We start from the raw sequence: 26,723 nt of genomic DNA, 5'->3' as shown, positions 1-26,723 counted from the left end.
TGGTCGAAAGCAGCAACCGGGCCTGGATCCAAGCCTCAATCTTGTGAAATGTTATTACATTATGGCCGGAGGAAACAACGCGGACAAATACACTTATAACCTAATGGACATGGGGTCCCTGACTACAGACTTACCGGGGAACCATCGCTTTATACATGACAGCAGCAAGGCGTGCGTGGGACCGGTCAATGTGGCTATCGAGCATGTCACAAACACAGATGTTATGACGGTTAAAACCCGTGATATTGTGTTGGATTGATCTGAATGAAATGCACACAGACAGTTTGCATGTACACATGGTTGGTTTATTGATGAATAAAACATTACCTGATACACGTACACTGTTGGATTGATCTGAGTGAAATGCACACAGACAGTTTGTATGTACACATGGTTGGTTTATTGCTGAATAAAACATTACCTGATACACGTACACCAAGGCTTCTTTGCTGTGAGTACTTTCCACGACGATCCACGTACGAGACTCTGTGCGCGCAATAACCGATCATCGAGGCATTGCTATATGTACATTCTGAGAACTTTTTTAACACAGTTGGCACAGACTTTACAGGTAGTATCACAAGAAACACAGCACACATGACCGCAATCCGACAGCCAGCACTTGTCCTTTCCACACGATGTGCAACTCCTGGAGGTTACGCTGCGGTTGTAATGTTTTTCTTGCCAACGTGTTGCTGCAAGAGGACATGTGATCAGCATGGCCTCTTTGTTTCCCAAAGAGGTTATGCACGCTTGGCAGCAAAGGTGGCCACACTTCAGGTAGACATCACTTTCCTCTCGGCAGACTGTGCATTCGTAAGGGTACGTGAACATGTGATCCTCGTCAGGTGGGGGCGTTGTTCTACCTACAGAGCACAAGAAACAACTGTAAGCAACTGTAAGCGACTATGACACAGACACACAGACACACACACACACACACACACAGAGTCTTACCCACAATGCACAGCTGATCGTGCTGCCACTGACAAATGGGTGTCTCTCCTGAAATGAGGACATCAGCTGCGTCCACGTCATGCTCGCCATCGTAAGATGTGGCGAGTTGACAATCACCGAGAAACCGACCATCGTTCCTCAGCACATCGGTGACCGTGGACAGCGGGTCGCTGTAATATAACACGGTGGGTAACGTTGGGTTGGAGTCCTCTTGGGTTAGGTCATCGTCCAGGAGCGACGCGCCTCTCGGTACATTCTGCGGTGTCGTAGGTATAGAGTAAGGCTTGTTTTTCATGGTGCGGTGCTTGTGCGAACTTTCAGGTGTTTCATGCGATGATCAAACGTGTCTTTGGGCCCCGCTGTGGACTGGCCAGTTTCATACCGGGGGTGGCCTCCGCGTAGATGAGGTCCATGTCATGGTCAGTCCAAGGCTATACATGGAGAGTTACACGATAAGGACATGGTGTCGTTCCACACCGTCTCACAATTTATGTCATATCTCCTCAGCAGGTCTCGGATACACGTAGGTTCGTCGCATCGGATGTGCAGCAACTTAGAATCACTTGAGTGGCTTTTGACGAGGAGAGTCACGCTGTGGGGCTCCTGCACAGGGGATACATTGTAATAATAATATTATTATGTATCGTTAGTCATTATGTAAACAAATAGCTTACAGTGGGTCAACAGACACCTCGGGACAAAAATAAAAACACCTTACATGTTTACAATGCAGCTGAAAGATAGTGTGAGAATCACAGGCGATTGTTTTGTCATCCTTTGTCCAACCTTTGGCAGCGACAAGGGCGTTGCAGTCATTCACGTGCCTGTAGAACGATGAGCCAGAGCATGGAGTCGTCAGTATGCTGTACGTATGTGACACTGTTTTGTTCGCATCTACATAGGGGTTGAGGATTGTATCAAACGAACCCTCCGTTAAAAGAACGCAACTAGGGTCCACCCACAGATTTCTTGCTCTGCGTAACAGTCGTTTTCTGATGGCATTAGCCGACAGGGTGTTGATTTGCATGCATACTGTCGTCAAATGTTGAGTTGGCAGTTGATAGGGTTCTGTCTCCCATCTTGTCAGGCTCCACTTTATAACACCTGAATCCTCGGGCGACCACACATTAATGTGAGCTTTGGGTTCCCAGCACCATCGAATGGCCAATGTTATGTACTCCATGGTTGTCAGCCAGCGAGGAGTGGGGGAAACAGCCTGTGGTGGTGTTTGGGTTTGTTGCATTACAAAAGAGTCTAGCTGAAAACACGCTGTGTTACCTCTACACTATGAAACTTAATGCATCTGGGGTTGAGCTACCAGCCGACCTGCAGCGTAAAGCTGGCCGACCTGCAGCGCAAAGCTGGCCGACCTGGCTACATTACCAGCCGACCTGGCTACATTATCCAGCCGACCTGGCTACACTATCCAGCCGACCTGGCTACATTACCCAGCCGACCTGGCTACACTATCCAGCCGACCTGGCTACATTACCCAGCCGACCTGGCTACACTACCCAGCCGACCTGGCTACACTACCCAGCCGACCTGGCTACATACCAGCCGACCTGGCTACACTACCAGCCGACCTGGCTACACTACCCAGCCGACCTGGCTACATTACCCAGCCGACCTGGCTACACTATCCAGCCGACCTGGCTACATTACCCAGCCGACCTGGCTACACTATCCAGCCGACCTGGCTACATTACCCAGCCGACCTGGGGTCTAATCTCATTGGACATTCTCGGTGGATCACTGAGAAATATGGCCATGTTAAGCTGGATGTTCTTGTGGGTGTTGTGCGCTCCAATAATGTCTTTGTCTCTTGACTCAAAAGGTTTGCAGTCACTCCTAAAACACCATTGTGTATGTGCATGTTTGTGAAGTCGCTTGAATGCCGTTTGTCTTTCCTGGCTGAAACACCGTACGTTGTACATCGAACGTAGTGTTGTAACCTTTATGTGAGCACCTAACCAAATGTATTTCTCTCGTTTAGCTGACACATACGTAACAGCGATATGTGGACAAGACGTGGTCCTTCGCTGTCAGAGTACTACAGCGGGTCTAATTACCCTGGCGGAGTGGAAGAAACCGACCCTATCTGATTATTACCTGTACTTCTTTAGAAACCAGCAGTCTTATGACAGCTACCAAGGTGCTACATTTAGAGGCCGTGTGCAGCTGCTCAACCCATCCATGAGAGACGGAAACTTTTCTGTGCTGCTAAGGAACATCACTGTAGCTGACACAGGGCTTTATACGTGTCGGATTTTGAGTAGAAGGGCCGAAAACACAACAAATGACACGATCAGTACGGACTCATTCAAGCTACTTGTCAGCCTCACAGTTGCTCCTTCTTCTCACTCTCCACAACCTAGAGGACGCCCTGGTGTAATAGCCTCCCTGATCCTGTTGCTGACCGTCATCGTCGTGCTGTGTGGCATAGTGTGGATCCGCGCAAACCAAAAACATAAGACCCCTGAGGGTGAAACATGTTCCAATGTATGAGTCTGACCACATAATGAAATATATCTGTAGCAAGGTTTGTGCAGAGATACTTGTTGGTATCATGCATTGAAAATAAAGACACTGTACTGCAATGTGTAATGTGTATTATTTTATTGTTACATACAGTCAAACAGCACACTTCACACTCATGCTAGTACACCACATGTCTACACAACAGAAGCCCCCGCTTGGGGAGTTGCAATCTTCAACAACCTATAGGGGTCATCGGTGAACATGCCAAAGATGTGTAAGTTGTACACAGCCAGAATCAGCGAGATGCTGGCCTTTGCCTCGTTGGGTACCGTTGGGCATCCAAATAGTTTTCTGAGCACATCCACCTTGTTTCTGATCACAGCCGCCTTCCCCTCTGTGGAGTCGCACATGTAATATAGCATATATTCTTCATCAGGCAAGATCAGCCGTTCCTGAACCATGAAGTCCCCTGCGTCATCCACAGTTGTAATTTTGTCCAGGAAGCTGCGTTCTCTGACTGCACGCTGGAACCTTGGCAGCATCGAGCCGATCATGAGCTCTGCAGCGTCGGTTAACTTCAACTGTGTCAGTGTCCGTTCTGCAGAGAAATAGACATAAGTATAGAAGCAGAAAGGTGTTTGTCAAACACGATGGTTGTTGCAACGAAAAGCAGTACAGTACCCGTCTTCCCCTGTGGTCCCTGTTCCACCAAATCTTGGTACAAGTAGGTATTGAGTTCATGGACCGCTGACAGTAACACTTTGGCGCGCACCTCACCCTCCATGCTGTATTCAACGAGGGCCCGTATGCGATGCACATGGTTTGGTATTTCCATCATATGTGTTGTGTCTAGGGCCTCGTCCTCGTCCGTGTATCTGTCAAAAATACTTTCGGTTAGGTGAGTGCACCGCTCTGCAATGTCATGCTGCCAGGACCTGAGTTGTTCCACAGCCATAATGGGACAACTATATCAATAGCTACTCTCGATTACTCGTACAACTTTAGGACAGCTTTATCCGACAATGAAAGGGTGTTATCACCAGATCCACACAGTGGCGGACCTGCAGCTCCGAGCCAGCCGACCTGCAGCACCGGGCCAGCCGACCTGCAGCTCCGAGCCAGCCGACCTGCAGCACCGAGCCAGCCGACCTGCAGCACCGAGCCAGCCGACCTGCAGCTCCGGGCCAGCCGACCTGCAGCACCGGGCCAGCCGACCTGCAGCACCGAGCCAGCCGACCTGCAGCACCGGGCCAGCCGACCTAGGCGCAGGGGTAGCCACGAGAGTGTCCAACTGACAACTGCTCTCCCATAAGTACACCGCGCAATAATACAGCAAACCTAGCATTCTACAGTGTCTTCATATTCGGGTTGGTAGCAATGAGCGTGGACAAACTGCAATCGTACAGACACAGCATCATCGACAGTTGCTGCTATGAACCTGTAATACACAAGGAGTTCATTCGTCGTTACCCGGACACCGAGCTATCCAGGTCCCTCGAGACCCCAAACCCCATAACGCGAATCCGGGCACTCGTGGACTACTGTCTGGACACCGAAGAGCGTGCCGAGGCGTTGCTTAGTATATTACAGACTCACTGCATGCATTTGTATGCCTTGCTAGAAGCATAGGACCCCGCATATGATAATATAGCAAACCTAGCATTCTAAAGCCTATCCACATTCGGGTTGACAACAATGAGCGTGTACAAACTGCAATCGTACAGGCATGACATCATCCAAGGTTGCTGGTGCTATGAACGTGTGATATACAAGGAATTCATTCGCCTTTACCCGAACACCGAGCTATCCAGGGTCCTCGAGCCCCCTAACACCATAAGGCGAATTCGGGCACTCGTGGACTACTGTCTGGACAAAGATGAGCACGCCGAGGCGTTGCTTCATATAGTACGGACTCACTGCAAGCATTTATACGCCTGGCTAGAAGAAAACGGCCCGAAAGGCCCCCTAGGTACCATTGATAAACGACGCACAACTTAAAGAAACAGGAGATGGTCTGTCGGTGTTATATGTGTTTCCTTTTGTATCATGTCTTACGGTTATGTTTTGTTTTTCCAGTAGAGCGAAGCAAAACCACTCACACCTTAACCCCTGCAGCGATGCTCGCCTTGGGCTGGAAAGGGAAGCGACTCAACGGCGCTGAACTAATGGAGGACATGGAACTACTCCAGTTGTTATCCAGAGTCACCACAATCCAGGACGCCGTTGAGGACATGTGGGCAGAAGGCGTGATCCTGACCGAGGAATACGAAGAGCTTGTTCTCGCAACCAAGATGTCGTGTCAGGAAAACACCATTAGCAAGATGCTTAGTGATCCAGACATACCAGTTGCTACAAAGCACAGTATTGGCCTGATACTCATGTCACATAACATGCACATATACGGACTGACGGACGAATGGAAAGGCTATAAAGTGTTTCGAGCTACAGACTCGTAGACTGCGCACCGTAACCAATGCACCAGTGAAATGTATATGTGTTGCTCTCGATGTTAGTGTGAATGTGAATGTTGGCAACAGCAAATAAAGTCAATGTGACACATACAGGGTTTATGTGGTTTCTTTTATTAGTGTGATTCCATGTTTATGTTCACAAGTCATGTAGGTACACACTGCATGTTACACAAAGGACAATCTTAGTAGGTTTATCATTGCTTTTCATAAGCACCGTAGCCGGTGTTGTCGTTGTTGTCTGTCACACACACACACACACACATTGTAGCTCAAATGTGGACACGCTTCACTGAATCCCATTTCATCTCTGGCGTTCTGGATACCATAACAGAAAGGTGTTCCACTTCAAGGCGTCTTGGTTGGTGTCACACCACAGCAGGCAAGTAGCTTGCTGCGATTCCGTCTCACGGAATACATCTTCTAAACGAGGCACCACACTAAAGCGGTCATCCACCAACTCCCGTAGGTCTTTGTCGATCGCCGCGCTTATAAGTTTCCAGCGATTGTCTTCAAACCGGCAGTCGGAGTGGCGGTCTGCCTCTCCTGGTATCCAGCTGAGCGTGAAGTATTCTTTGTAATCTTCCAACAACTGCTCAGTTAAGCGCTCTATATCCATCGTGTTGTCGTCCAGCAAAAGGGTCAACGTCCACCCTAAGTCAGCGGTGCGATCCACTTGCACGTACCACGCGCTGCAGATGCGATCCCTGTTCATGCAATATCGCAACCAAAAATGGCTCAGCTGAAACCCGTCCGTGCTCAGCGCGCCCAGGTCTGCCACCTCCAAAAGCTGTATATACGGCAGTAACGCGTACAGTTTAGGCTTCTCGTCCGTGGTCATCTTGGTCAGCATTGAGCTCGAGAGCACGTGCCTTTTCATAATTCTGTCTAGAGTCGGGCTGTAGAGTCTAGAGAGTTCGTCAATCTTAGAGTCGGGGAACGCCACCCTGGGATGGCGTATGGTCAGTCGATGAGTACCTGTCATTGTAACGACGGTATGCATGTGGTACGTTGTGTGTGACAGTGTGTGTATATATACCCCATAGGAAACAGGAACAGCACATTTCACTCTGAGAGTGACACAGGTGACGTACGAGCCATCGGAATGTTACCCTTTGTGCTTTTCGTTGTGTGCTGTCAAGTGATCAACGCTACGGACAATCCTACTGTTGTCACGGCTGAGAGTGGACAAGGGGTTGTGATTCTACCGTGTCGATGTTCACACACGAGGACCGCCATTGCGGGTGTGCGGTGGACGAAAACTGATCTGATGGATGATTACTATGTTGTTGTGTATCGTGATGACCAGTATGCCCCAGACTTCCAACATCCATCCTTTAAGCACCGGGTGTATTTACAAGACAGAGAAAGGAACGAGGAAGACGTGTCTTTGAGTCTGATGAATGCGACAATTGGCGATGGGGGAATATATGTCTGTTCTGCACTGATCAAAGCAAGACATCGTACAAAGCGAGCCGTGGAAACTATCGCCGTTTTCAAGCTGATAGTTGTCCCTAAAGGCCATAAAAGTAGCAACGAGAGCGAATATACGACACCTGTCCCTACAGATCACACAGGTGGCAAGCAAATCAGATATGTTAGACTAACAATTGGATTGAGCTTGGGTCTGATCGTTGTTCTCATCATAGTTGCTATTGGATGTGTAATGCACCGAAGAAACAAGACTCTGTCTCCGCCGCGAGAGGTTACGGTGGAATGACCGGGAATGTTTGAAATGTGTCAAAGTTTCAACAGAGCACACCGTGCGAATCGAACCCTTGTACAGTGATATTTTTGTGTATTGGTGTTTTGAACATGAAATAACAATAAATGAAGGATGACCACACACAGACAGAGTGTCGTTTGTTTTATTGCTTGCATTGTACACAGCTGACATTATGTGCACGATCCATGTAATGGCAGTACGTGCTGCCATTGTAGAGCAAAGCCTTGTACACTTTGAACGTGTTGTTCCCTGTCCTCTTGGTCAGCGTGGTGCTCAAGAGTACATGTGTTCTGAGGCGTGCTCACGGAAACTCACGTATTATCACAGTACCCCTTCCAGCTACTCCTAGTTTATGTGCGGCTTACTGCGTATGTCACGGCGAGCATGAAACATGGCAACGGTTATCTCTTTTATACTTGTCTTGTCACTGACACTAAGCGGACACGTCGCTCGGTGTCAGCAGAAGAATGACAAAGGTGGGTGTAAAATGGCCTTGTTACACACCAAACATTGAATGCAATGCTGTCCGTAGGAGTCTGTACGAGAATGTGAATGTCATCCGCAGGTTCTCCACCCCGTCCGCACGTCAGATTGATTCTCGTGGGCAAGACCGGGTCTGGCAAGAGCGCGTCTGGTAACACTATACTCGGCGATAGCAACGCTTTCAAGGAGGACATGTCACCCGAGTCCGTCACCGTTGGCTGTGTGAAGAAGGAGGTGGACAGAGACGGCGCCAAAGTCGTTGTGATCGACACTCCGGGGTTGTTTGACACAACCAAAACACAATACGATGTGAAAAGAAAGATCGAGGAGTGTGTCGAACAGTCGGTACCCGGACCGCACGGATTCCTTTTGGTAATCAGCCTAAAGTCTAGGTTCGCACAAGAGGAGCGGAGCAGCATAAAGTGGATTCGAGACAACTTCGGAGAAGACGCTTTCACGTACACCTTGGTCTTGTTTACACACGGTGACTTGCTAAAGGGTAAATCGGTGAGAGACTATGTGAAGGAAAGCAAAGAGTTACAAAGAGTGATAAACCAATGTGGTGGAAGGTACCACACGCTCAGCAACACTCAGAGAGTAAACCAAACCCAAGTGGATACTCTGTTGAGTAAAATAGAGGACACGGTAGAATTCAAAGGAGGTGAGCACTACAGCAACGATATGTACAAGGTGGCTCAGAAGAAACTCGAAAGAGACAGGGAGCGTAAGAGGAAAGAGCAAGACCAAATACGAAAAGAGCATGAAGAGATGATTAAGACAAGGGAATGGTGTAGATTCTTCGGTCTTACGTCTGTGGGATTATTTGGAGCAGGAGCATACTTGTCCTCTTATGTGCTAATGGGGATCGGTGGGGCGCTTGGGTATTCTCAGTTTAATTGTTCTGTGGTCATGTTCAGTTAGGTAGGCTAGCTACATTAGGTAGTTTGCCATCACACACAAGATTGGTTTGACAAAACTGTTTATGAAGTCAGTGTGCTGAGAATCGGTGTTCTTCACCAAATGGATATACAAGATATCGACCGATATTAGGAGTCTGTTTCTGTCCTCGTTGTGTGGATCATGTGGTATCTGTGCAGTACAATAAAGGTGGAAACATACTGTTATTGTGTGGTGTTTTACACTGTTACTGTGTGGTTTTTTACACCGTTCCATTTTTGTCGAAACACAGTCATACACTGAGCTGGGTTTGATTCCTTTATACACCGAATGTCAAATGAAAACTCCGTACAAGATCACAGTGTACGTTTGTTTATTCACGAATACAGCAGCACGTTGAGGTTACATATACAGTTTTATATCACAAGTAAAATAGACTTATCGTGGTGGTGGTTTATACGAAAATATATACACACTGCATACACCAAATGTCAAATGAAAACTCCGTACAAGATCACAGTGTACGTTTGTTTATTCACGAATACAGCAGCACGTTGAGGTTACATATACAGTTTTATATCACAAGTAAAATAGACTTATCGTGGTGGTGGTTTATACGAAAATATATACACACTGTATGAAAAGAGCATGAAATATCCCCTTTGTCCCCCCCCGTCAGCAACGCCTAGGCATTATGTCCGGTACTTGCTCGGCTAAAAACTCATCTGGGTAGAGCTGAACGTTTTGAAGCTTGAGCTTTAGCAACTTGACAGCACTCGGAGATATACCCTTTATGTTGAAAATCGGGGTTATGCGTACCCTCAGAGGGTACGGGTTCATCTTGAGCGTGCTCTCCCACTCGTCCTCTCCCCCGAGATCGTCCCCTCCTATCTGCACGTATCGAGACTGTTTGGATATAGACGACAGTGCTTTTTTCTGATACTCTGACAGCCCTTCTGTGTTACACCGTGACGTGCTAGCACCAGCGCTGGCTCCACCGCCAAAGCCAGAGACTTCGACTTTTGCTCCCTTCTCTTTGCAGCGCTCAGCAGCATCGTTCAAGCTGTTTTCAGCGTCCTTGTTGCAGGTAGAGAACACCTCAAACGAGCTGTAATATCCACCAACCTCCACTGAGCTTACAAACCCATATCCCCAAGTGTCCAGGAACTCATCGATGTGTCCTTCTGGGTCTCGGTTAAGCTCCTTCAGTGACGCACGGAGCGCAGTGGTGGGTTCGTAGGACGAGAAGGTTGCGCTGCCCACTTGGCACTGATACGACGATGACGAGACTGACATTTTGTTGCTCGAAGACACCGTCCTCTCCATCAACCTCTCCACAGCATCAGTCTTACTGAACGTCACTTCGGCCGAGGCTGTTACACCCAGGAAGGACCCCGACACTCCTGCGTGACCAGAGTCAGAGTCCTTGGTATCATGCGATTGCTTGAACTGTGATGCGTCACCGGATGCTCTCTTGTATTCTCTGCTACCTCTCAGACACCTGATGGCCTTGTGGAACTTGATACGGGCGGGAACCACGAGCTCGTTTTGCGTCCTGCATCTATCCAAGAACCCCGAGAGCGCTACGGCCTCCAAGTTCCCCAGTCCTTTGCTTGTCACAGCGTAGCCCAGCGGAAAGGTGTACACGGAGATGGTCGAGTCTCAGAGGTTTATCAGCAACCGGTCCGCTATGTACAGAGTTCCAACTATAACTGTGCTCGATAGGGTCACAGCTATAACAGCATACAATACGATATTCAGTCGAAGCCCCGCTATCCTCCTCTCACCGACCCTACGTACTTGGTCGTCCTCACTGGGCAGTCCTGTGCAATTGGGCTTGTCCAAGACGACAATCTCATCATGCGAGACAGCGGGCACGGCAGCCTCTCTAGCCGGTCTACTCAGCCTTCCAACTAACCCTATGATACAGTCATTAGCAGCCGATAGTCCTACCCGACATTCATGGCCACCGTGTGCACACACACGTCGTAGCTCACTCCGGTTTCTGAATGCTAGGCCAAATATCAGCGACAGTCCAAGCAGGACACACACAGCCGAGACAATCACCTCGTTTCTTGTCCTCGCGTCAGAGTCCGCAGACAGAGGGTCCTCGGTAATGGAGGACTCGTCCCGTTGAATGCATGTGATACACGCCTCACTAGAGCACTGGAATCCGGGCTTACACGCGCACTGTAACTCTTCTTTTGGGCTGTACACAATGTTCTTGGGCCCGTATGTGTCAGACCACACGGGGTTCCCGTTCACAAATCTAGGACGCGCACCCCCTTGGCAGACAACCGCCGTCTCTTCTCCAGAAGTCCTACACGACACGCAGGGTGACGCAAAGTGTTGCAGGTGCGAACAGAAGGGCGGGTTGTCCGGTGAACTGCTGGCATACAGTTGTCTCATATTCCGATCCTGTATTTGTGTAATGGGAACACGTCCATCCCAGTAAAACATGGCGTACTTCTTGCCGGAAGAAATGTTCTGTAGGTACACAAAGTTTTTGTTGACATCGCAGTAGGGTTGCAAAATACACCTAGTCAGCCTGTTGTGTAATTCCGTGTATTCGTATAACCGACAATGTACACACTGCGGATCACGACAACGCCCGCTAGCTGCCATTACTGTGCCCGGAGGACACATACAGCAACCCAGGCTGTCAGTCACACACCCCAGACAAGTAGTTCCACAGAGAAGCATAAGCAAAACACGCATCATTTCTGCAATCTGTTAGCAGAGAAGGCATCCTCGTAGCATGGGTGTTATTACTATCTCCAGGCCGACCAGAATCAGCAGGGTCCCGTGCTGCAGGTCGGCGAGGAAAGCGCTGCAGGTCGGCGAGAAAAGCGCTGCAGGTCGGCAAGGAAAGCGCTGCAGGTCGGCGAGGAAAGCGCTGCAGGTCGGCGAGGAAAGCGCTGCAGGTCGGCGAGGAAAGCGCTGCAGGTCGGCAAGAAAAGCGCTGCAGGTCGGCGAGGAAAGCGCTGCAGGTCGGCGAGGAAAGCGTTGCAGGTCGGCAACAAGGCATTGTGACTGCGATTAAATACTACCCCAAACAGGCCGCTTTATCCCAACAGTCTGCCACTGTTGCGAGAACTCAGCAGCATGCGGACATAGCTTGTTTCTAGACGCAGACATAAGAGTCACGCAGAAGCATCTACGGTTAATTTGTCAACTATGAAGACATCGTTCTACACTGTCCTGTGCTTAGGAGCGTTGTTCTACTCCACCAGCTGCAGTTCCACCAAGAAGAGCTACAGTGCGACATGTCTGAACGGTAAGACCGCCACAGTGGACGCGTCTAGTGTGGGCCGCACGTCCACGTACAAGACGTACAAGCAACTGGTGTGTAAAGCCTGCGCCGTGCAACGGTGCGACGACACCAGGCTGTTCAAGGGGTACTCCAAAAAGGACGACAACAGTAGACTCCTCACCTCCAGCCTGCAAGGGCTGCAGTTGAAGAGTTACGGCTCGACCGAGGCCAAAGTGTCATACAGATGCCCCGACACAGAAACCCTACGGACCGCTCAATGTCAAACCGCGCAGACGCTGAAAGAGTGCCTGGTGAAGCTGTGCCAAGAGTGTTCCTCGACAAACTGCGAGGTGTACGCGGGCTCGACGAAGGTCAGCTCGGGCAAAGTGGCGGTAGCCAAGGGTGTGTATAGGATCGACACAAAGGCCTCGACGGCGGAGAAGCTGAAGAAGAAGCTGGAGGCCGTCAAAAAGATTGCAACATCCGATAAGGCAAAGGGGCAGCTAAAGCCATAGGAGCCGCTGTGGTCAGCAACAAAGACGTCATCCTCAAGTTCGCCAAATCCATCGGGGTGCCCGAGGAGAAACTCGCCACCATGCAGCAGATAATCAAAGTGGGAAATAGCCTCTACGCGAAAGACCTGAACGGCGGACTGGTAGCTCTGGCTGAGCTCACGGGTCACCCTCTCTCCGAAGAGGAGGAGAAGACTATCGAGAATGACATGAGCCAGGACGAAGAGGTCGAGTATGCTAGTGTGTTGGCTGTTCTGAAAGAAGAGTCTGCTCGCGTCGAGAGCGGAAAAGACTTGTATGAAGAAAACAAAGACTCATTCTTGGCGAGATACGGATTGTACATAGCGGTCTCTGTGGTTGTCATAGTTGTGATAGCCTGCTGTGTGTGCTGTGTGCTATGCCACAGAATGTGCTTGAAAAAGAAGAAAAGGGTCAACGTGGACTATAACTTGCAGCAGCACAATCCGTAAGAAAGAAATGATAACGCTCAATAGTGTATTACAATTGTCATGAAGTATTGTGTGTGCCATGTACTAGCACATAGTTGTACTCTTTTGTTTTCGTAGCATGTTTGTATAAAACCGAGGCCGATGTGATGAACATTGTAGCCTGGGGAGGAAGAGTTAGTCTTATTTGGTTGTATTATACATACAGCTTAAAGTATTACATGTAATCACCAGTGTCACTGTTTATATTGTTGTCAATGTACTCCTATGCGATAAGGGTAGAATGTTACACTGTTGTTAGATTTTATGGTGTGTTTTATACTGTTACATTTTGGATTGTCATCGATACACTCCCATGCAATCGAGACGTGCGTTGTTATAATGTTGCAATGAAGAATGCAAAGTAAAGCACAGTCCTATGAAACCAATGTGTTGTATACACAAATGTTATGGTTTATGGTCTATGCTATGTTGTTGAAAATAAAATGCAGTAACAATCAATGGTGTCTGTTGCCACCACCTTACTCTAATGTTGTTAGCCGTAAAACACCACAGTACAGCAGTTGTATTGACAAATCATTTATTGGGACATACAGACATACGAGGCACTATGTATCAAACTCCAGATGTCTCATCTGGTAGCCCATGGTGTTGTGGGGAACGATCGGTTTGGTTTACAACTTGTCCAGTCCTCCGTTTTCGTACGATACACACCACCAGACACAAAGCTACAATGCACAAACCCACCATTGTCGACAGTAAAACAGCGTTCGGCCAGCCGATTGTTGGAAGAGTTACGAGATCCCCCGCTCGCCAGTGTTTGACAACGCGATACCCCGTGTCTTCCTCCAACACGTCGCAGGTGAAGTTCCCCGTGTCAGATGGTAATATATCCACAGCGATCCGTGTTTGAAATGTGTCATCGTCGTTTGGGAGAGTGTCAAACACCTTAAGACCGTCGTCCGTATTGAGAACTCGGCCGTTCCTCATGAGCCTCATCGCATGCGTGTTTGTGGGAAACCCAGAGGCCACACAAATCAACGTGAGAGTAGTGCCGTTTGTCTTCCGTGTAAACATGTACACATCAGGGACGGTTACCCTGTCTCTCAGTTCCCGTTTGCTGTATCCAACAAACGTAGTCAACCATTTGATACACTCGCCGCGCAAGTAGCCGACGGTGTATTCGGTCAATACGGTCACACCGTTCCATTTGTCAGCGATGGGTTTCGCTGCTTCGGTCGCAGCTGACCACCTCAGCGTAAGATAATCAAAAGACATTAAATCGTCACCATCGTAAGCGTACTTATCCACCCCGTGGACAAACCGGAGCCTCTCCTCGGAGGGGTTCGTTTCCCCGTAACATCCGTGTAACCACTGTATAACATGTACATCCCCATCGGACGCCGAGTGTCCCATGAGAGTCATTACGATATCTAGGTTAACGCCAAACCATTTCTGCTTGCTGAGTCGACTCTGCGTGCCCTTATCCAAGTAGTCAGTGGTTAAGTGTCGTCTAGCCCAGTTTGTTGTGGGGGTTTTCCGTGGGTTGTCAGTGTCAAAACGGTCAAAGGGTTTACCGTCCAGTAGACCTATTGCTGTAAACTTGTGGACACCCGGCAAGCTGAGGTCTGCGGACATCACTGTGTAAATGTAGATCAGCGAATGAGTTGCCGAATTCACTGTCAGCATACGAGTGGCAAAGTACAAAAACACACACCACGCGTCCATCGTAAGAGCTACCTCAATTACGTGCGGTGTGCAAATGCAAGTGAGTCCAACTCTCCCAGTGTTCGGGCAAGTTACACTCGCCAACGTTTCGGCCGTCTCACAACAAAGCTGGCTGTCCGACCGACAATCCCACCCCCAGCTATGGTGTTTCGCATCGACCACATATACCCAGCGAAGACCTAGCCATCCCGACATGTGTCGTCGGTCTTTTGTAAGAAACGAACGCTGTAACTGAGAGGTCTCTCACTTATAGTTGTCCAATGTGTGTGATTGTATATACAAGTACAGCACGGTAAACGCAGAAGCGGGGTGTGTGTGTGTTTCACCGCAATAGCAAAAGTCAGTGTTTGCGCTGTTAGAAGAGCGGACAGACTAGACTGAAATGAGAGTCCCACACATAACAACAACATGTAACATTTCATGTAGGTTTATTATTACAAGCAGTATGATAACAAGCCGATACAATACAATACAGTGAACACTTTGCCCCCGTTCTACTGTTCGGGGTACCAGAGCCTAAGAGTTGCGGCCTTTCGCCTCTCATCCGTGTCGTTGGTCTTGCACCAGAGAAGACAGTCGCTGCCGTTGGGTTCCATCCGAAAGACTTCTCCCACACGCGGCATCCCGGCCATCCGCTCGTCGATCAGCCGTCCAAAGTCACCGCGGTCGCCCTCACTTGTGGTGACACACAGAAGTTTGTCCTCCTCGACTTCATATTGGCAGTCGTCATACGCGATCTCAGGTTTGCGCATCTCACCCAGCAAGCCAGGCTGCTCGACGACCCATCTCGATCCAAAGTAATCCCTGTAAGCAAGCCATAGCTGTCGAGCGAGCGCTTCTGCGTCCGCCGCCGCCTTGCCCTCGTCTTGTAACAGCACGGTTATACGCGAGCCCACCGCGGCCACTTTGTCCACATACACGTACCAGCGAGCCCATCCGACCAGCAAAGCCTTCAGTTTGCAATGAAGCCAAAAGTGCACCATGTGAAAGCCGTCAAGGCACAGCACACTCAGGTCTTCCAGGTCCATAAAGTCTATGCAATTGGGCGCCATATCGCCCCATTCCTCCGGGTCCTTGATCCTCTCTAGCATCTTGCCAGACACCATGTGTATCTTCATGATGTCGTCGGCCCAAGGGTTATACATCTCCCAAGGCTCGGTCCTTTCTCCGCCAGGGAACACCAACCTCGGGTGCGTCAAACGTATGCTGTGCACTTGTGACATCACTGGCTTTGCTGCTGCCGCCGCCGCTGCTGCGTTGTACACCGACACTGTCACAGAGTGAGCTTCACTGGCTTACAATCACATCCATACAGCTTATATACCATCCCGCAGCTCAACACCTCCCCGGGTCGGCGATAATATACCCCTCCAAAGGAGCAGTTTCGCTCTCCTTGGTTTCGGCTGGTGTTGCATCGCCAAAGGCATCACGGTCGCAGGTCTCGGGATAGCTGTATCGATGCAGAACGTAACCGCAGCCCCGCGAAAGCGAGGAACAGCCCTCACAGTCCCAGAAGCAGTGAACTATACCAACACACAAGCAGTACTGGTCGAATGGCAGCTCGTATTGTACCTGTCCCCGTACCAAATGAGCTTACGTGCAGATGACATAGAATGCACTTGTATTGTAGCCCATGTATGAGAGAACAGAGAGACCAAACACAGAGGATCACACGCAGAACAACAGAATGTAACATTCCATTTAGTTTATTACAGTCAGCAATGGTGATACAACGCACACAGTCACATTGGTGACAATGGCGAACCTGGTATAAATAGTAAGCGACCCAGCCCGTTCCTCGGTTGTTGTCTCTCAGCACTGTTCTACAGCCATCATCAGGGCCACCTATCCGAAAGTAACTGTGGTCAAACGCCGCCCAAGCACTCGATGTGTTTTAGTGAAAGAGAACGATCTTAGAGGAAAGCTCATGTACTGACACAATGAAGATCAAGTGTCATAGCCTGCCCACTAGCCACTTTCCCCGTTCCGCACGTCGACATACGTGTCTCACGATGGAGTCGTTCGATCTCAACGGCAAGAAGAAGAAGAAGAACAAGAAGAAGAAGACGAGGATCCGCCTCTCCCAAACAGACCACGGTACAGTCGAGGAGTATGTACATGTACAGGAGGAGCGATCGACACGGGCAGCAACAGAGCATCCCGAACCAGTGCAGGGCTCGCCCGAGAAGTACTGGGACAGATACAATAGAAATGCAGCGGTTCAAGCCGTGGCTCCGTTCGACAAGTCGTGCATATGTACCGCGTGTAATGCCGGAAACAGCGCCCGCTACGCTCCCGATATAACCCATGAAACGGCATGTCGCAGAACAAACACAGCGAGAGGTGTATTCCAGCAATACGAATGGATTTTCGATCCACCGCAACCAAGTAACCACCATCACGATCAATGAACAGTCGCAGCTATCCCCAACAAAGCACCTCGCCAAAGCGGTGGAACGGGACAGCGGACGTCGAGTAATGTCTTATGTCAAGAGTCGAGAGTGCTCCGTTGTCTGCATCGTACCATTTGCTACTTTCCAATAGAATGTAATGTGATGACGACGAGGAATAAAGAGCAGTGGATGCAAAGATATCGTTCTACCATGTGTTTGTTTTTGTCTGTCACACAAGTTAGTGTCTCTCTGTCGATCGAACGCCCCATCGAGAAATGCACAGAAACGGTCGCACACAACGCAGAACATCAGTGCGATCGACATGCTAGTAAGCCCGATCGAATCCCAACAGTGCTGGTCAGAGTACAAAATGCGGGCCAATGGGCCGGATACCCCAGGTATCCCCAGGTATCCCCAGGTAACTCCAGAGACTCTGAGGTAACTCCGGGTACCCCCGCGAGCCACGCCTTTCCGCCTGCGGCCGAGATCCGCCTAGTTGAAATAACTGCGTTTTCGCGCAGGCTCTATGGTGCGCGGCCAGCGGAGGCCGCTGTTAACCCTGATGCTCCCGCCAGGGGTGGAGCGTCGGGGTCGGGGGATGCTGGTCCTCCCGCGGAGGGAGGAAAGCGGTTGGGGGTCGCAAGATCCCCCCCGAGGGGGGGTGGGACAGAGGGAGAGAGGGAGGAGGGAGGAGGGAATATGCGGGGGTCGCGAGATCCCCCTCGGGGAGGGATGGGAGGGTGGAAGAGGCAGGGGTCGCGAGATTCCCCCTCCCCCCGAGGGAACGGGAGACAAAGCAGAGAGAGAGAGAGAGAGAGAGAGAGAGAGAGAGAGACGGCGGAGGGGATCGAGAAACACGCCGGCGAAAGCCCAGCGTGTCGCGCGCCAAAATGATAAGAGCGTGGATGGCGGGTACTAAGCGTGTCAGGGTTTGGTTACAGAGGCGGTGTCCCAGCGCGCGCCGTACAACAACAACAAGGTGCCACCGAGAAAGAAGAAGACAAAGACAATGTCACGCACTAGACCGTGGGACCCAAAGAGCACTAAGGTCAGCACGGGCGGATCGCTTTCGCCGGCAGTGTCGTCGTCGTCGTCCTCCTCCTCCTCCTCCTCCTCCTCCTCCTGCTGCTCACCATCACCATCACCGTCAACATCGCGTTTGGCGTACGCGGGGTCGGATCTGGTCGCTCCGTTGTTGCGACCGGCCACGTTTCACTATGGCGGTCTAGGGGTCGAGGAAGACCAAGAGCAGCAGCAGCAGCACAAGAACTCTGAGGAGGAGGAGGAGGAGGAGGAAGAAGAAGAGGCCGAGGAAGAAGAGCAAGAGGCCGAGGTGGATAACGACTCGACCGCCCGAACGCTCGCAGACGAGGAGCGGTACTCGGAGGATCAGGAGGACGAAAACGATGGGGTTGCGGGCCATAGGTGTTTCGCGGAAGAGGAGCACAACTACGAAATGGCATTGCGACTCTGCCAGAACGGCGGCTCGCAAGGCAAGTCGAACCGTCGAGAGGGAGAGGAAGAAGCAGGCGCTGAACCGGGAGAGGAAGAAGCGGGCGCTGAACCGGGGCGGGGGACTTGGGAGATTTGGCAAGAGGACGACGCCGGCCGTGTTGCAGGTGGCGTTCATGATCCTGGTCGCGATCGCGGCCACGGCGCTGTCGGTGAAACTGGTGACGCAGATGTAGCCGATGCTTATGACTATGACGATGACAAAGAAGACAAAGACTATGAAGAAGAAGAAGAAGACGTCCTCGCCGATGATGATGAAGAAGAAGACGAAGACGTCCTCGCCGATGATTATGACGATGACGATGAAGAAGAAGACAAAGACTATGAAGAAGAAGAAGAAGAAGAAGAAGAAGAAGAAGAATTAGAAGAAGAAGACGACGACGACGACGACCTCGACCCGCGTGGACGAGGCCCCACCGAAGAGGCCGTGGCGGCGGCGCGAGACGAGGCCTCCTCGTTCATGGCCTACTTTCCGCCAGAGACAGAGGACTTGGTGATCACCATGACCAACCTCGAAGCGGACAGGCGCAGGCCCGCCATCGACGGGTGGAAGCCCATGGGGCGCGTCGAGTTCCGGGCCTACGTGGGGCTGCTGGTGCTCGCCGGCGTGTACAGGTCCCGGGGAGAGGCCTGCGAGAGCCGCGATGCCGCTCAAGACCTTTCGAGCCTACTCGAGCGCGCTGCGCTTCGACAACAGAGAGACCAGACGGGCCGGGCGAGGCGAGGGCGGCGGCGGCCATGGCTACGACAAACTGGCCCCCATCAGAGCCGTGTGGGACGAGTGGTGCGCGAGGCTGCCCGCCATGTACCGCCCGGGACCGGAGGTCACCGTCGACGAGAGACTGGTGCCGTTCAGAGGTACGTGAGTCTGCGACGTGTGTATTGTGTGAGTGCGTGACCGGGGGGGAGAGAGGGGCACGAAGGAGGAAGAGGAGCGTGTACGACAACAACGCTAGCTTTGGTGTATCGTTGTTGGGTTCTGCGCTTGCGCGTGTGCTCTCTGTCAAACTCGCGTCTCTCTTCTTTCTCTCTCGCCAATCAGGAAGGTGTCCGTTCAGACAGTACATGCCCAGCAAACCGGCCAGGTACGGGATCAAGATATGGGTGGCGTGCGACGCGCGCTCCAGCTACGCGTGGAAGATGCAAGTCTACACCGGCAAGCCCGACAAGCGTGGCCCTCCCGAAAAGCACCTGGCCACCCGAGTGGTCGTGGACCTCACCGAGGGACGGGCGCCGGGACGCAACGTCACGTGCGACAACTTTTTCACCTCGCGCGAGCTCGCCGACAGGCTCTTTCGCGAAAGAGGCCACACCGTGCTGGGCACTCTGCGATCGAACAGACCCGAGATCCCCAGAGAGCTGCGCTGCGTCAAGGGCAGGGCCGTGGGCTCCGTGGAATCCGTAGTACTCGGCGGCTCTGCGGGACCGAGAAGAGGAGGAGGAGGAGGAGGACGAGGAGGAGGAGGAAGAGGGCCAGACACGATCATCCTCTCCTACGTGGCCAAGAAGAACAAGAACGTGCTGCTCCTCACCACCGCTCCTCGCTACCACCACCACCACCACCACCGCCGCTCCGGCCCCGAGCCCCGGCCTAGCCGCAGCAACAGCAACAGCAACAGCAACAGCAACAGTGGCGGCGGCGGCAAACCTCCCTTGGTGCTGCATTACAACCGCACCAAGGGAGGCGTCGACAACCTGGACAAGGTCGTGAGCACGTACAGCTGCAGGAGAAAGACCTGCAGGTGGCCCGTGGCCCTCTTCCACAACATGGTGGACGTGGCGGCATACAACGCGTTCGTGCTCTGGAGGGAAATTCACCCCGACTGGATGGCGGGCAAGCTCAACAAACGAAGGCTCTTCCAAGAGCGGCTGGGGAAAGCGCTCGCGCGCCCCATGATCGAAGCCAGGGCGTTGGCGCGAGGAGGAGGAGGAGGAGGAGGAGGAGGAGGAGGCCGAGTCGCGGCCCGAGGTACTACTACTGAGGCTGATGATGCTGCTGCTGCTGCTGCTCGTAATACTCGTACCACCACCACCACCGCCGACGCCGACGCTACGCCGCACGACTCCTCTCCGGTCAAGAGGCGAAGGTGCCGTGTGTGTCCCAGGAGCAAAGACGTCAAGACCAAGATCCTGTGTCACGAGTGCCGAGTGTACGTGTGCACCAACTGCGCCGTCACGTACTGTCCCAACTGCGCCGCTTCACGCACCGCCGCTTCCCAGACGCCGCCGACTTCGTAATAACACAAGCGCCCCGAGGGGGTCCTAGCGACCCCCACCCACCCTAATCATCATCATCATCATCATCATCATCATCGTCATCGTCATAACAACACATATGCCCCGAGGGGTCCTAGCAACCCCCCACCACACCCTATCATCATCATAACACATATGGCCCGAGGGGGTCCTAGCGACCCCCCCCCCCCCCCCCCCGCCACTGTCATCATCATCATAACGCATATGCCCCAAGGGGGTCCTAGCGACCCCCACACTAAACATCATAACACATACGCCCCGAGGGGTCCTAGCGACCCCCACGCTAAACATCATAACACATATGCCCCGAGGGGGTCCCAGCGACCCCACTATCATGAACATAACGCATATGCCCCGAGGGGGTCCTAGCGACCACCCACACTATCATGAACATAACGCATATGCCCCGAGGGGGTCCTAGCGACCCCCCCCCACCCTAAACATCATCATAACGCATATGCCCCGATGGGGTCCTAGCGACCCCCAGACTAAACATCATAACGCATATGCCCCGAGGGGGTCCTAGCGACCCCACTATCGTCATCATAACGCATATGCCCCGAGGGGGTCCTAGCGACCCCCCCCCACCCTAAACATCATCATAACGCATATGCCCCGAGGGGGTTGTTACGGGTCCGAAATTGAGGACGAGAGTAAAACAATGATGGTCCAGAAGAGGTCGGTCAAACAATTGATTTTAATGAATACACGCAGCGTGGGGAGATGTAAACTGCAACACATCACTTGTAAATCCCCGTCCGAAAATACACTTCAGATTGCTTTTATACAATCAGGGTATTATAACGCCCCCTCTTGCGTTTACAAGCACATTATTTGCATCTTAAGAACATTGTTTGCCTCCTCTACAGATAATGATCTATTCTAAGAGATAAATGCAGACACAGAAGTTCCCCTTTCTGGCATCCTCTTCCAAATATGGTGATGATCTCAGGCCTTTGAGGTCCCCATGGACTTGTCGTCCCTCTGTCCCCTGTTACTAGGCAAACTCAAATGCAACAAGAAGCTGATTACATTCAGGCCTTTGCTCAGCTACTATTTTACTGTAATAATATACTCAGCATATAAGCTTTTAAGATTATAGATTTAACTCAACGATTTAAAGTGGTTGTAACTGCACCTGTAATAAACATGTTAATATTTGATTATGATAACACCTGTAATACAAATTATAACATAATGCCAGCAACTTCAATAAATACTTGGATGAAATGATAATTAATGCAATGATAAAGATGATGGTTATGTAAAATAATCCCTGTAATTCCACAGGGTCCTAGCGACCCCCCCACCCCACACTATCATCATCATAACGCATATGCCCCGAGGGGGTCCTAGCGACCCCACTATCATCATCATAACGCATATGCCCCGAGGGGTCCCAGCGACCCCCACACTATCATCATCATCATAACACATATGCCCCGAGGGGGTCCTAGCGACCCCCCCCTATCATCATAACACATATGCCCCGAGGGGGTCCTAGCGACCCCCACCCTATCATCATAACACATATGACCCCCCCCCCCCCCCCCCCCGCCACTATCATCATCATCATAACGCATATGTCCCGAGGGGGTCCTAGCGACCCTCACACTAAACATCATAACACATACGCCCCGAGGGGGTCCTAGCGACCCCCACGCTAAACATCATAACGCATATGCCCCGAGGGGGTCCCAGCGACCCCACTATCATGAACATAACGCATATGCCCCGAGGGGGTCCTAGCGACCCCCCACACTATCATGAACATAACGCATATGCCCCGAGGGGGTCCTAGCGACCCCCCCCCACCCTAAACATCATCATAACGCATATGCCCCGAGGGGGTCCTAGCGACCCCCCCCCCCCAACACTATCATCATCATAACGCATATGCCCCGAGGGGGTCCTAGCGACCCCCCACACCCATCATGAATATAACGCATATGCCCCGAGGGGGTCCTAGCGACCCCCCCCCCACCCAATCGCTATCATCACCATCACCATCATCACCATCACCACCACCACCACCACCATCACCATCATAATAACACACACGCCCCTCGGTGGTCTCCACGACCCACGCCCCGAGAAAGGCGGGTGCACAAGGGTTAAGGGAAACAGGCGCCTCAACGGCAAGGCTTTCTCAACGTTGTAATAAAATACACAGCCACAGGGGGGCGTTTTAAAAACGCACTACCCTGTTGCACATGGCCCTAGGGGCGTGTCCTCCGCGAGCCCCACCTTTCCTTCCTGGCAGGGATCCGCCTAGCGGAAGTCTTGTATATATGTGATTGGAACCAGTGCAGGTTCTTTGGTTTTGCTGTTTCAGGACACACATTAATTATAAAGCAGAGAAAGGAGACGGCTCGTAACAGAGAGAAAGGAGACGGCTTTTTCATAGGACGTATCATCCGATCGCAGTCTCTGGTTTCACCATGAACGCGTTTGACCACAGCAAGACAGATGCTCTCTTCCAGTTCTCCCACATATCTCACTCCACCCAGGAGCACTTGAAGAAAGTGTACTCAAGCTTGGCAATTTGTATGTGTCTGGCCGCTGTCGGCTCCTACGTCTACATCTATCTGGTCTCACGCCTGGTTACAGTGAGTGCGGCGTCCCCCCTCGCAGTCCTGGGTTTGTTGATCTGTCTTTCGGTGGCTACCCTCACCTCACTGGGGTTGTTTATCTGGTTTGCCGTGACCCCCCATAACCCTGAGACAGAAAGGAAGAGACTTGCTTTCCTTGAAGGATTTGCTTTGCTCACAGGTTTTAGCCTTGGACCCATACTGGACGATGTCATCGCTGTCGATCCAAATGTCATTGCGACCGCCTTCGTGGGAACCTCGGTGATTTTCATCTGCTTCACTCTCAGCGCCTTGTACGACACACACAGGGGCCACCTGTTCCTCCGTGGCACACTCATGTCCGGCTGTTCTATTCTGTTCCTGGTGTCTCTGACGAACGTGTTCTTCGGATCTACGCTTCTGTTTGAGGCGAACACCTACCTGGGACTGCTCGTCATGTGCGGCTTTGTCCTGTTTGACACTCAGCTCATTATCGAGAAAGCAGAGAAAGGGGACAAGGACTACATCTGACACTGTGTGACCTTGTTTGATGATTTCATTAGCATTTTTAGGAGACTGATGATCATCCTTTACACGAAGGAGAAGGCCAAGAAGACGAAGACGGTCTCTGAACGTATTCTGTGCAAGATAATACTGACCGATGTGTGGAATGAGTGCATGTGTGCTGTTACATTGCCTGAAAGAACACAAATGCTGTATGGTTTTGTTCATGATTGTTTTATTGTCGTCAATAAACAAAGACTACAACATTTCATGTGAGTTGTTTGTACGCTTGGAGAATGAGATTATACTAGAGAGCAGGTTAATGGAGAGCGCCACGTTTCGCTTTAGCCGGCGTTCTGAGGACTTTGCAATTCCTCAGCTGCAATACGTTAATGTCGTCGGGCTCAGCAATGGCTGCCTTGTCATCAGTGTCGGTGCTCTGGGAGGCAGCTTGGTTCAGCCGCAATACGTTGGTGGTGTCGTCGGGCTCGGCGATGGCTCGGTTGGCTGCGGTGTCCGTGCTCTGGGAGGCAGTTTGCTCCTCGGCATTGTCGGCCGCATCGGAGGCCATTAGCTCTGCGCCCAGAGCGTATAGGCAGATATAGCCCGTTACCTCCATCATGATATTCCAGACTGGGTCGATGTCCACAACGCCTTATCTCAAGATGCGAGTGGTCTCGCTGGGACACTTCGTGGTCCATTTCGAGGGTGAACCACATTTCGTAATCGTCCTCAGCCAATCCCACATTGTCGTGGCCTGCGCATTTGGGATCGCCCGAAGCCTCGTGTAACTTGTCCACAAACCTTGCTATTGTCCTGGCGGTAGCATACAAATCCTTAGCGTACTCGGCATGCTCAATGGGGTGTTCGTGCACATGACGAAGCATAGCCAGACACCAGCCGTTGTTCCCCGTAGCACTCAGCGAGTGTCTATACAGAGACATGTTAGACATCATGACCTTGAAAGTTACAGTAAACGGCTCGACCGTCTTGGCGAACTCTGCAAACGTGTCCAAGTAGACCTGCCGTTTTGCGTTAGAAGTCGCCGACGAGTGCGCACCGTCCAAGAGCACCAACTGCCCGGTCGGGTTCATCTCGGTGTATTCGTGTTACGCTGCTATCCTCTGAGACTCCTATGTGTGGGTGACGGTGTGACTCGTCCGAATGCCGGTGAGCGTAGAACCAGGGGTTCAGTTTTATGTATTCTGTTTAACCATGGGTGGGGTTTTTGCCGAGACCAGAGAGGAGTAAGTGGTGCAATGTTGTTGTGAAACACACAGTCATAGACACGGTTGGTTGGCGCATAAGGTTGTGTACACAGTTTTATTTCAGCAACCGTCCTAGACTCTACTAAGCAGCAAATGTAGAATAAGTAACAATGCTCACTTATGCTTGAACATTACATTCTGTTAAATCTACTAACCCTGATACAGGTCCATGTAAGCCAGAGCAACAACAAACGTCAAACCCACACATAGCCATTGCTCCCTGTGGCGCAAAGCCAGCCGACCCGCAGCGCAAAGCCAGCCGACCCGGAGCAGGAGCTTGTTAACAGGACAGCAGACTTGCGCTGTGTCTACAGTCATGTCCTTGGCAAATAAGCACATCATAGCCGGTATTGTACGCCCCACGACCCCGGACGCCAAGCGGGCATTACCCCGGGCCGCGTACATGAAGCGTTTCCATGTAAGCAAATGGAAATGTGTACAGGATCAGCGAACCAAGACGCTGGCGGTGGTGCACGCATTGGTGCCCGACCGGAAGCTATTTGCCTACTGCGAAAAGGTACAAAAAACCTTCCTCTCCTGGCTACCACCGTACAACAAGAACTTGTGTTCAAAGTTATCGCTTCAAGACATTCTGGACTGCGAACTCGATCGCGGGGCCGTTTACTTTATCAACACCGTAGACTTCACCGGCCCCGATCCAAGTGATAGGGATTACGCCGAAAGGTCTTCCACTGAGCCTACATTCGGCTTACAGATCCAAAGCTACAATGCAACTGTGCCCACTGGACGTCCTAACTCGTGGGAGACCACGCGTACACCTCTCATGGACGATTACACCCGACATGAAATGGGACTACCTCCCCGGCGGCGGTCTTCTGCTACAGTTCCCGCCGCGGTACAAAGACCTGAGCCTCGGAGCTACAGGGCAGATGGACCGTCCGTGGTGCAGGCAACAATCGATGCATCTTTCAATGAAGCCCAACCGTCAACGTCCTCTACGCCTCCTGTGTCAATCGGACGGCCTACGGATCTGTACACGTGTCCCTGTTGTTACGAATGGACACACATGTGTGTGTTTAACTGCGGACACATTGCATGTGAGAATTGCATCCTGAAAAGCGTGTCAGCGTCAGGGGTGCGAAGGTGTTTCTACTGTAAAATCCAGTGGACGTGGTACCGGTTCGTCCGTATGAGTAGCGTGTCACAGGATGTAATCTGTTCGGATTGTGCTAAGGCTAAGATGTACATCAAGCCTTGCGGTCACGCTAGCTGCGAATGTCCTAATCCTGTTTGTTCAGAATGTGCACG

At 51.4% G+C, this 26,723-nt stretch overlaps 3 protein-coding genes across 3 annotated transcripts; 2 read left to right on the top strand and 1 right to left on the bottom strand.

Moving 5' to 3' along the window:
* Positions 1–4,559: 4,559 nt before the first annotated feature.
* LOC109201080 (GTPase IMAP family member 7-like) lies at positions 4,560–9,036 on the top strand (the record flags this gene model as incomplete). The annotated part of the gene is made up of 2 exons (XM_019356619.2): positions 4,560–4,570; positions 8,223–9,036. Coding segments are annotated over 2 exons (825 nt in total), but the record flags the coding sequence as incomplete, so codon positions are not given.
* A 4,802-nt stretch (positions 9,037–13,838) lies between these two features.
* LOC109201079 (HLA class I histocompatibility antigen, B-53 alpha chain-like) lies at positions 13,839–14,951 on the bottom strand. Its single transcript, XM_019356618.1, has one exon. The coding sequence runs from the start codon at positions 14,949–14,951 to the stop codon at positions 13,839–13,841; it is 1,113 nt and encodes a 370-aa protein (XP_019212163.1).
* An 8,533-nt stretch (positions 14,952–23,484) lies between these two features.
* On the top strand, positions 23,485–24,213 carry LOC109201081 (probable Bax inhibitor 1). Its single transcript, XM_019356620.2, has one exon. The coding sequence runs from the start codon at positions 23,554–23,556 to the stop codon at positions 24,211–24,213; it is 660 nt and encodes a 219-aa protein (XP_019212165.1). The 5' UTR covers positions 23,485–23,553.
* Positions 24,214–26,723: the final 2,510 nt, after the last annotated feature.

This window comes from Oreochromis niloticus, unplaced genomic scaffold (assembly GCF_001858045.2).
Source record: "Oreochromis niloticus isolate F11D_XX unplaced genomic scaffold, O_niloticus_UMD_NMBU tig00002023_pilon, whole genome shotgun sequence".
Classification (NCBI taxonomy): Eukaryota; Metazoa; Chordata; class Actinopteri; order Cichliformes; family Cichlidae; genus Oreochromis; species Oreochromis niloticus.
This window is presented reverse-complemented; position numbering and strand designations above follow the sequence as displayed.